Here is an 11240-nt window from a genome sequence, read left to right as displayed (position 1 = left end):
CCTCACATAATCCACTTCAACCTTTGTCTGTTTGCGATTCTTAATGTCCGGAATCCTTATTTATATTTTGCACCTCCTCCGAGTGTCCAAAAAACTTTGACATCTTCTTCATTTCCTTAATCAAACACACTATAAGGCAGCACAGAGGGCTATTTTTTTTAAACTGCGTGTTTTTGATACAGATAAGAACCAATATATCAGCACAGATAAGAACCCTAATACACCAGCACAGATCAGAACCAATGCCGTACACTAAAACAGTTCAGGATCAATACATTAGCACAAACCAGGACAAATACACCAGCATAGATCAGGACCAATACACCAGCCCACACCATTCTTTTTAGGATAACCTTACTAACCCATGGTGTTGGTCTGTATTTTCAACGTTGTGTTTTGTAGAATTTTTTTCTTTCGCACGTTTAACTGAGATTTTGTTTGGCCGACATGCCTTTCTTTGTCCATTGAGAAAAAAGGGGGAGGGGGTCTTTGCCAAAAGCACCAATATATGAGAATTGTTATCTGAAATTTTCTTTATAAAAATATTGGCATAATAAAGAACTCTTAATGAAATAAACTCGCTATGTTCGACACCAAGCAGTCTTAATTATGCATAGTAGAGAACGAAATAAACCAAACTCACATTAAATCATTGCATAAATATGAGATGCGGTGCTTGGAAAAAAAATCATCTAGCAAAAAGTATCAATATTGTATCGATCGATTGTACATTTGTTTCGATTTTTGAAACGCAATTAGAGCTTTATATTACCGAAGTATACGTATTGTATTCATGACATTTATGAGTGCTTGCCAACCTTGTGCAAACGTGTGTTGCTTCTCATAAACAGTCAAAGAATAGCTTGACATTGTACAATGCTGATATATAAACAAGATTAAGGAATACAAGGGGTCGATCACTGTTGTACAGAATTACATCTCTTTGTTGAATCCATTGGATTTGTGCTGATTCATATTTAGTCTGCTATAATTTATTTATTAGTTGTAGCAGGCTTTGAACTATTTTTTCAACATCTGCGTTTCATTATGTTTTGTCTATTGGTTTAGCATAAAAGTGAGACAAAAGATACCAAAGGGACATAATTAAATTTAAACTAACGATAAGTCGAGTATAAACAACTAACGCCATGACAAAAATAAAAAGACCAACAGATAAATAGTACACAAAACGTATGATATTTTAGGATTGAAAAAAAAAAAAATCTGAATACAAAAAGATTATTTGATGTGACCAAACTTTATATTTTTGAAACCTTCACCGTTTTGCATTATTTATTGCTACATATTTAAAGACTACTAGATTCTTTACTTCTTTCTGACATCATCGTTTAGAAAATCAAATTGCTAAATTGTTTTGCGTTTATCTTCTTGTTATAAATGGGCAGTTTTTTTCTCATTTACATTGTTTCGCATTTTGTTAGAATCTTTTATTATTGTCTATATACAGCGTGGATTTTGCTCATTGTTGAAGGCCGTATGGCGGCTTTACTTGCTTACATCGACATTATTTGAATTTGGCTGGAAAGTTTTCTAATAAGCCGTGATACACCACAGCGCACTTTTTGAAACAAATGTCGCTAGACCACGAGGCCGTTTCGTTTTACCTGTGTCCGTGTGTGCGTCCGTCTGTACGTCCGTCCGTACGTCCCGAAATTGGTTTTCATCAGTTTGTCTCAACTAAATATTGTGAAGCATGTACACATTTTCTCACTACCAAAAAAACACATATGAAGGCCGAGTTTGGGTGACGTCACTTTTACTTTTCTCTTGTTATGTTGTTGTATTTGGAAACAATGCTGAATATGCCTTTTCAGCATTATAACTTTACTTTGCCTCAATCAAGATGTAAAAAGATTATACACAATGCATATTACCACCAAACACAGACCATGTTCGGTTTTTTTTTTTTGCGTCACTTTTACTGTTTTCCTGTTATGTACCTGTATAAGCGGAGTTGTTGTGGTAATTTGTGGAGGAAGCCGGAGAACCGTCGACCTTCAGTAGCAAAACTTAAAATCCTAGTTAATTAATAAAAGATAAAACTTATATGTCATTACATCTTTCTTTAGGCAGGTCCATTCGTGTCGACCCTTTATATAAATGCATAATTACATTTTGACGACGCAATCAGAAAAAAAAATATGAAAAACAAAAATATAGAAAATATAGAAAATTTAATATAATACGAATAAAACAGTGATAAAATATAGAAATTTTGGTATAATACAAAAAACGATTTATCAAACTACAGCTTTATCTTTTTTCTGACGTTTGTTGCAAGAAAAGATTCGAAAAATTGCCTGAATGTTTGCTGAAATTGAGTTTTTCTTTCTGCCATTATCAATGTTTTCCATGGTTTGGGACTCTTTCTTCTTTTCATCTTTGTTTTTCTTTGCCTCTTTCTTTGTTTTGTTTTTCTTCGTAGCCTTTACACCATCTTTATTGCGTGCCTCTTTCATCTCCTGACCCTTATTATTCTCTGTCTCTTTCTTTGTTTTGCTTTTCTTTGTATCATGTTTTTTGTCCTTTTCAACTATAATGGGGGTCTTTTTCTTCTTTTCATCTATTGCATCTACTTTCTTTATCCTCTTCATTTCTGTAAACACAAGTGTTAGTATATATCATGCATTTTTAAATCATAATATTAAACTAGGAAAAGTATTAAATGAGACCACTTATTAATTAAAGATCAATAAACAAAAATGGTTTTTTTTATTTTTGCATTCAAAATTTAGTTCAGTATTAACTTGGTATCAGCTATTTAATCCTGTTTTACTATACATAAAGTCATGTTTGATAAAGAAAAAGCTGCTATTCAAAGAACATGAAACAGTACAATATATATTGCACTAAAAATGAAACTGGACAAGGAACTGAACTTAACAATTTAATGTGCTTTTGTTGTACTTTTTAAAATTTATTAGTGTGCAATAGAAAAAAAAAATACAACATACCAATTGTTAATTCAATAATCGCTTTAGAAACTTGCACAATCTTATTAAAATAAGTTCGCATCACTTGTTCCTCGATTTTTTATACACACGGCGAAATATAAAAAATCGAGGAGCAAGTGATGCGAACTTATTTTAATAAGATTGAAACATGGAAAGATGTGATTTTATATGATTATATTTAGTATTTACACATGTAAAACATGTTGGTTGAACTAAAAATAATAAAAAAAATTCTAGTTTGTACTGGTTTTTTTTCTAAATATCATCAGCATGTCCTGACATTTGAAAATACTACTCGTCCTGTCAAAGGCGTCCATATATAGAATCGTTTAAGGAAAAAAAACCTGGAAGTGTACATTTCAATAAAATGAATACCTTTCTCCAACATCTTTTGAGCTTTTATCTCAATCTTGACAATCTTCTTTCTCCTCTGTTCTTCTATTTTTCGTTGTACTTTGACGTCCTTGTTGTACCTTTTCATAATTTGATCTACCAACTTTAAGTGCAACTGTACAACTTTTTCCTCTTTTTTAGCAATTTTTTCTCTTAATTTCTCGTCTTTCTTAATATTTCTTTTTATCCTCTTTTTGTCCTTTTTTGATTGTTTGCTAATAGCTCCATTCTGTTTAGAATTCTGGACAATATCCTATAAAAATATCACAAACATGTATATATAATTGTTATAATATAGTTGTACAAGATGTTACACTTTCACATGTATTGTGTTTTAGGGAAAATATATATATATCTCATCAAACATTAAAAGCAAAACAGGAATTATACTAAACATATTGGACAGTATACAGAATCCCACCAACTATGCATTCTCACTACGCCGAAGAAATAAATTGATTGATTGGTGGTTGCTTAACGTCCAGTGGCAAATATGTCATGCATGTTCTGGACGAGAACGAGTTGACAATAAATACAATACTAGGTAGGTCTTGTAAAAAGGCCATCCGGAATGATGGTCGGGGAAATTTGGATTGCCATTGGAATAGAGGGTATTTGGATAGGGACAGAAATTTTGACGTGTAACAGGCCACCTACGGACCCTCAACAGTTGTTGTTGTTGCAAGGGTTCTTAACGTGCATGCAGAGAGCATGTCACTTTTTTTACACAAGGCATCGGATTTAGCGTCCCCATTCTGATCGGATGTGGCTGTGTACTTGATACATCCCGCACAACCAAACGGAAGCCCCTCTTTGGCAAGCGTTTTTACTGCCGGTCGGAAGAACAATAAGCGGCCATATTTATATTCCCCAGTAACCCTTGTGGTCCGAAGAAGTAAAAGACACAAATTAATACAAACAATAGAGAACAGCACTGTCGCTCGTGGTAAAATCTTAAGTAAAAAGTGCAAAACCGTGGACAGATCAGAATAGCTCAAACCCCCAGGACTTATTTCTTAAATATTGTATTGTACCTGGAAAAGATATCCGGCATTCTTTGGCGATTTTTCTGTTGGTCCTAAAACATCTAAAAATAAAATACCCTCATGAATATAAATATATTGTCATTTTCATTTTTTTTTTTTTAAACCTACAAAAAAAACCTGACAAGTTTTATAACATAAGATTTACAGATCCAGCCAATGATGATAAGGATTTTCACCTTCTAACGAAAACACCGAAAACGGCTTAACAATTTTTTTAAATATACTAACAGAAAATATGCTACTATTCAGGTAAGAGTAAAAAAAAAAACCACGGACATATTAATGTAGAACTGTTTATGAAGTGTAAAACAAAAATCAGAATTAAAACTATTAAAATAAAACAAGTGCAATGGAATTAAGAAATTATGTCATTACCTGTTAATTTCATGTATGCCTCTTTTTGTTCTTCTACACTCATAGATTCCTCTTGTTCTGCTGCATTCGCAGATGCCTCTAGCTGTTCTGGTGCACTCAAAGATTCCTCTTGATGTTCTGCTCTAAGTAAGGCCTCTTGTTGCTCTGCTGCACTCATAGGTGCACCTTGACGTTCTGATCTTATAGATAACATCTGTTGTTCAGCCACGTCTAATGCCTCGTCCAAGTCTTTCAATTCGTCAGAAATATTACCGGTGTCGTCTTGAACTCTCAACCCATATTCTTCCCTTTCTAAATCTTCTTTTTCGGTTGTGTCATGTTCTTTTAATTTGTCTAAAAAGAGCAACACGAGCATAATTTTAATTTTCTTGCACATTTAGTGCTGCCAGAGACATATATTAAGGCGATATCAGGTACATTTCAATTAGACAACAACCTAACAACTCAAGAAAAGTATCTGGAAAATTAACAACTCGTATAAATACGATTTTGACAGGATTTGGTCTACGGTTTATCAGAGAAATATAAGTAGTTCGAAATGATTAAAAGACACAATCTTGATTTTGTATTACATTCAGAAGTGTAAGCAATGACAGGGGAGGGAGATTACTGACATACCTAACTCCTTTATCAGGGCAGATTCCCTATCCTCAGGGGTGGGAGATTACTGACATACCTAACTCCTTTATCAGGGCAGATTCCCTATCCTCAGGGGTGGGAGATTACTGACATACCTAACTCCTTTATCAGGGCAGATTCCCTATCCTCAGGGGTGGGAGATTACTGACATACCTAACTCCTTTATCAGGGCAGATTCCCTATCCTCAGGGGTGGGAGATTACTGACATACCTAACTCCTTTATCAGGGCAGATTCCCTATCCTCAGGGGTGGGAGATTACTGACATACCTAACTCCTTTATCAGGGCAGATTCCCTATCCTCAGGGGTGGGAGATTACTGACATACCTAACTCCTTTATCAGGGCAGATTCCCTATCCTCAGCTGCTCTTATGTCTCCTTCTACATTTGCCCACTGTTCGTGTGTGAATTCAAATGTCGCAACACAAATGATTGCTTCACTGAACCCAGCTACTACTTTATGTACTTTTTCTTCTTTTTCTGCTGTCCACTCCATACTGAAGTTGCCCTGTTGATTGTTGAGTCAACTGCAAATTTAAAAAAAAAAAAGCATTATGAAATCCGTTTTAACCCCTTCCCTTTACCCCCTTTAAAAATTTGAGCAACAAAACAAAGAACTTAAGAAAAATACTTTAAAGTAACTTACCACACTTCGCTTACGCAGTCTATTTTCTTCAGAAATGCTGCACGAGATCAATTTAGACGTCTAAAAAATTATCCTTGTGCAATTTATCGACGAAACATCGACGATAACGTTGTCAGAAGAGATGTTTATGACGTCGATGAACGGTATAGTCACTATAGGGAGCAACCAATATACTTTAAAAGGGAGAGAGGTAGCCTATTGCTTTTTGTTTGAGTCAGAACATTTTTATTTGTTTTTTAAACGCTATCAATCAAATTATTTGCTCAAAATTTAACACTAGAAGGTATGGGGAAAATCTGGCCATTCAGATATTTTTTTGTCCTCTGATTGTGATTGAACAGAATATTTGTTCCATTAATTTGGAAATACATGTAAGAATACCTTTTTCAATATCCCCCTCTTTTCGAAGTAAAATGGTTCCTCATGCACAAGCGTAAAGTTTTCTCGGACCTTCTCATGCAGATTCCTATATTTTGTGGTATAAAGATGATCAATTTTCATTTTCATTTCGTTTCTGAATTAAAAGTACATAATTTATTATACGTCACCTTTTAGAGTGATAAAGAATTCCGTCTATATGTTTGTTTATTCGTTCGTTATTGTATAAATTTTGTATCCGCATCTGCTGAACAAAAACTGTGTAAATGTTTGGCCTTCTTTTACTTTAAGGGTCCCTATACTTTAGAGTTAAGGTTCATTCATGGTTATGGTTATATTAGGGGAAGTTCTAGGTTAGGGTTAGGTTTTAGGGTAAGGGCTAGGTGTTAGATTTAGGAATGGGTTAGGGTTAGGTTTGGAGTTAGGGATAGTTTAGTATAGCTCCATATATATATATTATATGTTATTCAGTTCTCAGACAGGGTATATACTGTGACATTCCCGGCTTAGAGTTTATATCCCCTGAGCCGAAGGCGAAGGGGATATAAGCCCTAAGCCGGGAATGTCACAGTATATACCCTTTCTGAGACCTGAATTACACATATATTACGGATTACCCCTGACTTAATGTTATTTTCCAGTGCTGGTATTTGTTGACAACACATATGTAACTGAGTTGAAAATCCAACCTGATATGTTCGGCATACGTGAAGGATTTTCTAATTTGCTGTGAACATAATTTTATCGTGTATGTAAAAATTTATAATAACACTTTTAACATTAAATTTAAGTATTAAAAGTGTTAATTGCGTGATTTTGTATCAAAAATGTATTATTGACTGAAGCACGTCATTATTTTCCCTCTGTGTGCCTCTGACAGTCTGAAAGCTTTTGACTACGTCACATAGTAACCGGTGTTATGATGACGTTTTTGAGGTTCCAATTGGGGATAAAAACGTCGTATATACCCCGGCAGTTTCCTGAATATATACTGACATCTCTGTGTTGTTATCCAATCACAAACCTCGACACATTTGTAATCCGTAATATATATATATATATATATATATATATATGATATCCTTGGTTCATTACATGTATTTAATTCTGTCATGTCAGTCTATTTTTTTGTAAATTTCGGTGTAAAAGCTGGGAAATAGATAAAGCGTAGATATAAAGCCATATTTTAATATATTTAAAGTTCAAAATAGATCAGTTTATCAATAAACAAGCATTTGTGATTTAAATTCCGCGGGCTTTGGATTGTCTCCCTTATTAAAAATGGCAGCCTCCATGGTGAAAATCAGTTTGCTAACTTCTTTCTTGACAAAGAATAATAGCACTCGCTTACTGCAGAAAATATATAGGAACAAACAATATTGCCGACATGCTAGTACTACGGAGGCACAAGAACCACAAACACTCCCAGAAGAATTAGAAACATTCGAAGAAAAAGAGTGGGTGATAGAAAGGTTGAGAAATTTTTCAAATTTGCCTCAACACCTTCAAGACAAGGAACATGGACAATTACCAGATAGAGAAAGACTTGAAGAAATGACTTTCAAAGATAACACTAAGAGGAAAATATTTCTGAGAAAGCTTTATGCTAAGTATGGAAGTGCTATTGACATTGACCCAGGAGTTTGTTGGCCTTCAAAAGAGGAACTTGAAGAGATCAAAGAGGATGATAAGTTCTTTGAACCATCATTTCAACAGCTGTTAGCAGATCTTAAAGAAGAAAAGAGGAAGGAAGCTGAATTCAATATGAATGTGTAAGCATTAATTTCATGTCATGAGACGTCACATATAACAGTCGGGGTACATTTTAGTCCAAATAATTATGACATTTAGGAAGGCTATTTTAGATTTATTTTTGCTTTGGCACTTTCTTGCGACGATGTAAGGCGTCAAAGAAAAAAATATGATAGCCTTTCAAGACGTCATAATTATTTTGACTAGGTACATTTGTGTACAATCTAATTTAAAACCGATCTTTCATTGCTCCAGTTTTCTGGTATGTCACTCCCACCAGATACATGTATATCAGAAAACGGGAGTGATGAAAGATGGGTTTTTAATTAGATTGATTTTTGTACAAGTGCAGTGTGCGACTAAAAGTATTAACTTCTGCCCTTATTGCTATATTGAGGGGCCTCGGTAGCCGAGTGGTCTAATAGATACATGTATAGGAATAAGGAAAATGTGGTGTGAGTGCCAGTGAGACAACTCTCCATCCAAATAACAATTTATAAAAGTAAACCATTATACATGTTAAAGGTCAATGTACGGCCTTCAACACAGAGCCTTGACTCACACCTAACAACAAGCTATAAAGGGCCCCAAAAAAACTATAGTAAAACCATTTAAAGAGGAAAACCAACGGTCTAATCTATATAAAAACGAGAAACGAGAAACAAGTATAAATAGCTTAAACAAACGACAACTACTGTACATCAGATTCCTGACTTAGCATGCTTAGGACAGGTGCAAACATTTGCATCGTTTTAAATTTCTTATTTTGGCGCCTTTAATACATATACAATGTATCTGACTATGCGGCATGGGCTTTGCTCATTGTTGAAGGTTGTATGGTGACCTTTAGTTGTTAATTTCAGTGTCAGTTGGTCTCTAGTGGAGGGTTGTCTCATTGGCAATCTTACTACATCTTCTTTTTTTATATTATAAGACATTTAAATTTGAGTGTGTGTATTGTTGCTCTAATTTAGCATTGCCATTATTGATAAATTGATATGACAATTTTTGTGTAAATAAGAACTAATGATTACAAGACTACCATATTTAATCATTACAGATTAACAAAAGTAGAAAAAGGTATGGCTAAGATGGACACTTTGATAAAAGATTTCAATGCCAGACAGCTGAAAGAATTAGAAAAAGAAGAAGAAGCCGAGACAAGGAGAAAAGAAATGATGGAACTTGCTGAAGAATATTACGGCTATGCTGTTAAACCTAGAAGTCCAGAGTTTATCAAATTCATGGAAATGAAAAGAAATGAAGAAAAAGTGGCTAAAAAGGCACTGAAGCAGGCATCAAGAAATAAACGTTCTAGTCCTCAAATACAACAGGAAGCTGCTAAATCTTGATGTATTTTCATTCCTATTAAAATTATAGATTTTAACAGTGATTCAATATTAGATATAAACATTCATTACCAGTAAGAACAGTAAGAACTGTTGTGCACACTGCAAAATGTTTCCATGTTGTAACAAGCATATGAATTAATTTGGTTCCCATTTACAGGTCACAGGATCTATGTAAAAGAAACAGTTAAACTTCTTCGAAAACCAAACAAATACTCCTTTCCCACATTTGTCCCATGGGTGGTCAGAATTTTGACCATAAATCTTGGCATACATTTACTTACTTTGAAGGCTCTATCTTATTGACTTAAATTATTGTTTAGTTTGTACTTACCGATATCTGTATTGTGAATTCAGAAAATATTGTGATGATTTTATTAATGCAAAAAATGCAGCAGGGTGTTAATTGTAATAATTTAAACTCGCATTTTGAAATTTTTTATATGAATAAAACAATATTTTTCTCAATAATGGAAAAATTGAAATCACATTTTAATCTAGAATGACAAAATCACAATAATGAGTGCACACAATAATTTCTAAATTTACAGTAAATAAGAAGATATGGTATATATACATATGGTATGAGTGTCAATTAGACAACTCTCCATCCAAGTTATAATATATAAAAAGTAAACAATTATTATTATAGGTCAAAGTATGGCCGTAAGTACTTATTTATAGATAGACTTCATGATTTCCAAGTTTGGAATAATTGGTTCTTTTAGTTTTTCTTTGGCAACAGTATCCAGCTGTAGCACCATTGGCCAGCTTCCTGTAGCAGCAAGAACATTATGATGCTTTCCAAACTAAAATTCTGGGTTTTTCATTTTCTTTTTTCAAGTTTAAAAGTGGTCATTCACCATGTTCTAATGGTTGTTGCTCTTTGCAGTGTTTACCCCATAGAATGCAGGAGGCCAGACATTGTTAAAAGTGGGGTTCCCAACCCACGATAATGGAAGATATCCAACTATATCATATGTCTCTATGTAAATGCATTGATCGTAAATAAAAACATGGATCCGCCACTGACAAGCTAAAGAGATAACAATCGGGCAGCTTTGACAACATAAACTTATGTTTGAAGTTTTATATTTCAGAAGGTAGAAGTCCTGGATGCTACATACCTTGTATGCAGATAACTTATGTTACAAAGTTTCTGTCTGGACTTTATTTTTATGGTTGACTATGCTCTAAAAAAAAATTTGGTCATTGAAATTTTCACTTATAAGAATAACTATATTTGAGAAATAATATGACTGTCAGGTAGGATTCACCTGACGCCAACCTCATTTCATGGATCAGTGATCAAAATAAGAGTTATGTGGTCATATATAAGATACTATAAGCAATCTGTCAACAAAGTTTGGTGTATTGGTTGATTGTAAGGTTTACATGTTTGATTAGCAGGTTTCATCTGACCTTGACCACAATTTCATAGTTCATTAGACAACGTTAAGGTCTTGTGTTTTTGTCTTTTTTATGCCCAGGCTGTAGAGATGGCAGCATTAAGTTTTACCATTGTCTGTCTGTATGTCCACCCATACATCCCATCAGTATGTCCTCAAGCAAATGTTATGAATATACAATGATTATTGAGTGGGGGGGGGGGGATTATTACTACAAAACCCAGATCAAGTTTGAATTTGGGTGGCATCACATTACCTTTCTAGAGTTTTGTCACTTT

General features: G+C 34.1%; 2 protein-coding genes across 2 annotated transcripts; one reads left to right on the top strand and one right to left on the bottom strand.

The window, feature by feature from the left end:
* Positions 1-2178: 2178 nt before the first annotated feature.
* On the bottom strand, positions 2179-6183 carry LOC143085147 (uncharacterized). Its single transcript, XM_076261375.1, has 6 exons — positions 6075-6183; positions 5756-5955; positions 4790-5122; positions 4403-4455; positions 3351-3621; positions 2179-2617 (listed from the first exon to the last, which is right to left on the bottom strand). Exons 2-6 carry the CDS (start codon positions 5922-5924, stop codon positions 2262-2264), a joined length of 1182 nt encoding a protein of 393 aa, XP_076117490.1. The 5' UTR covers positions 5925-5955; positions 6075-6183; the 3' UTR covers positions 2179-2261.
* Positions 6184-7716: 1533 nt separating this feature from the next.
* LOC143081766 (large ribosomal subunit protein mL64-like) lies at positions 7717-9591 on the top strand. Its single transcript, XM_076257481.1, has 2 exons — positions 7717-8224; positions 9265-9591. Exons 1-2 carry the CDS (start codon positions 7734-7736, stop codon positions 9554-9556), a joined length of 783 nt encoding a protein of 260 aa, XP_076113596.1. The 5' UTR covers positions 7717-7733; the 3' UTR covers positions 9557-9591.
* The last annotated feature ends 1649 nt before the right edge of the window (positions 9592-11240 follow it).

The sequence above is a fragment of the Mytilus galloprovincialis genome, chromosome 1 (assembly GCF_965363235.1).
Source record: "Mytilus galloprovincialis chromosome 1, xbMytGall1.hap1.1, whole genome shotgun sequence".
Taxonomy (NCBI): domain Eukaryota; kingdom Metazoa; phylum Mollusca; class Bivalvia; order Mytilida; family Mytilidae; genus Mytilus; species Mytilus galloprovincialis.
The sequence above is the reverse complement of the archived record's forward strand: the minus strand, read 5'-3'. Positions and strand labels throughout refer to the sequence as shown.